The 2540-nt window shown below is 35.3% G+C and overlaps 1 protein-coding gene across 2 annotated transcripts in view; it reads left to right on the top strand.

Moving 5' to 3' along the window:
- LOC106521077 (stromal cell-derived factor 1) overlaps positions 1 to 2540 on the top strand; it is a gene marked incomplete in the record, with an annotated part of 11346 nt that overhangs the window by 5500 nt on the left and 3306 nt on the right. The window contains 1 exon segment of one of the 2 annotated variants that reach the window (XM_014013484.1): positions 1331 to 1414. In XM_014013484.1, the coding sequence (XP_013868938.1) occupies positions 1331 to 1414 (84 nt within the window). 2 annotated transcript variants of the gene reach the window in all.

Raw genomic sequence — 2540 nt, 5'->3', positions numbered from 1 at the left:
TAGTATTTTATTTTTAGTATATTTAGGTTTATTAACATAAATAATCTGTTTCTTGCACAATGAACCATAAAAAACATCTGTCCTGAAGAGCTGCACAGATGGACTGCAAGGTTTATTAAGTTTTCGAGACAAAATGAAAGAAAGAACTGACCGACTAAAAATAAGTAAAACATTAAAGAGACAATTACGTCATAAAGTTTCTTCACTGCTGCTTCTTTTGGAATCAATTAAAAAGAAAAGAAAATATAAATGTACTTTATTTGTGATGAGATTTGTGCATTTCACACATCTCATGTGAGAAACACCAAAGTGGAGCAGCGGGCATTTTTTAAGCATCTGAGGAGTAGATGGACATTGGGTGTCTTGCGCACGGACACCAAAACATGTGGGCAGGGAATCAAACCTGTGACTTTCTGATCCCACTGTAGTGCAGCTCTACCACTCTACCAAATAAGATAGTAAACAAATTTATAGTTTGTCAATCACTTTTAAAACATTGCGTTTATGGTCCAGATCTGAAGTCTTTCAGCACAACAGTGGCAGAAAGCAGGAAGAGAAAAACAAATCTTAAAAAAAAAAGAAGAAATAATCTATAAAAATGGCTGGCAATGAGTCCTACTGAAAATTCTACTGAAGAGAAAAGAAAAGAAAATTTGAGGGGAAAATAAACTATAACAATGTAAAAAAAAAACATGTCTGGAAACCAGTAAAATCTTAGCAGTGTGAGAAAAACTAAAGAAACGTGAAAATGTCAAAAAAATGTGTCAAAACTGGTGCGTCTTTTCACTTTATGAAATAATCTCTTTCAAAATATGGGATTTCCAAAGCAATTTTTAAAAAAAGTGTTCAGAGAGGATAAGTTACAGAACATTTAACTTGTGAGCAGAAATTATTTTGCACGATTGCTAAAAAAATACTTATTGTAAAGGACATGTAGTGTGAATCGAAATGAGCTTCTTTAATTGAAATGTTACATTTTTTGTGGTTGCTAAGATGTTCTGTGTAAGTTTGATTAAGCACACAGCCAATAAATTAAATGCAGTCGCAGCATAATGTACACCATCACCAGATGTTGAGCTGCAAAAGAGGCCCCGAAGTATAAATATCCCGCAGTGATGTCCTTGAACCTGATCTATTGTATGTGAGTTTGGACGAAACTCAACTTTCCTCTTTATCTCTGCTGCTTTAACTTCAGAAAAACATCAGTGAAAGCAGAAACCGAAGAATTAAAAGTCCATCTGCATGTCACACAGGAATGATCACACAAAAATACGTCTCTCTCAGGAAACGGGACGTAATTAATTTCTAATTTTCCCGTTTTCTCCCACAGTGCGAAGCTGAAGAGCAACAGAGAAGTCTGCATCAACCCAGAGACCAAGTGGCTGCAGCAGTACTTAAAGAACGCCATCAACAAGTAAGAAAAGCCCCTCATCAGTCTTCTGATAATTACTCACAAAGACAGAAAATATGAGAAATACAAAATAGGATCAGCCTGTAAGAAAGAAAGAATTCGCTATTTTTAGCTGTTTAGCGTGTAGTTTGTGAAATTGTTTATATTTTTTGGTCAAAACATCAGGGAAATTATGAACATGAAGAAAGATTAATGATAAATTTTCCATTTGCGTGTTTTTTCCTAAAAAAAAATACACAAGATTTCACCCACGTTTACAAGAAAAAATGAGTGAGCATGTGTTCTTAATTTCTGCCACATTACAGTTTGAGAGATTTTCTTTCTAAAAAAATAATAAAAACATTTCTGTCACCGCTAGCTGCACATCAGCAAAACAGTTGTTTTGGTTCGGAGTAAACTGTTCAGACTGCTTTTGACTGATTTAGTTTTAATGAACTTTCCGGTTAGAATAGAAAAGTCGCCATTGCTGCAAATTTGGATCTTAAAACGGCCCGTGCTTTGTGTAAAAAACACACAAAAAAAGATAGAACGTGCCTGAAAAAGGCTAAATAAAAAAAATGAATAAAACAAAAAAAAACTGTTTGTTTGACTCATTCATCCTATTCCTGCTTTTAGAGTCTCTGCAAACAAAACACATCAAAATCTGGATGTTCCTACCAGAACTGCAAATAAATGTCACGTTTATGGTGTTAAAAAAATTGCCAAATTTCTTTTTTTGCTATTGCGCTTTGGACAAAACATTTTCTGTGAATCAGATAAAAAACAAAACAACAACAACTACACACAGTCAAAATATACAATGAATTTCAGCAGCCTAATAATTTAAGTTTGGCTCTGACACCACCTTTAAATGAAACCCAGCAGATTCAGACTTTACACCCCCAGAAATGCCCCGCAAAAAGTCTTTCATGTCAGACATATTTTCACAACTACAAATACTCTGGAGAGATGCCGGAGTGAAGTGCAAAGATGGCAGAATGTGATGGAAAACATGTGATGAAGACTTTCTGGGGATCTGATTAAACACAGTGAAAGGTCCACTACAGTAGACCACATTTGTGTTCTCACATGCAGCCATCACCCCAGCCCCATCCAACACACACACACGCACACACACACACACACACAC

The sequence above is a fragment of the Austrofundulus limnaeus genome, unplaced genomic scaffold (assembly GCF_001266775.1).
Source record: "Austrofundulus limnaeus strain Quisiro unplaced genomic scaffold, Austrofundulus_limnaeus-1.0 Scaffold102, whole genome shotgun sequence".
Classification (NCBI taxonomy): domain Eukaryota; kingdom Metazoa; phylum Chordata; class Actinopteri; order Cyprinodontiformes; family Rivulidae; genus Austrofundulus; species Austrofundulus limnaeus.
The sequence above is the reverse complement of the archived record's forward strand: the minus strand, read 5'-3'. Positions and strand labels throughout refer to the sequence as shown.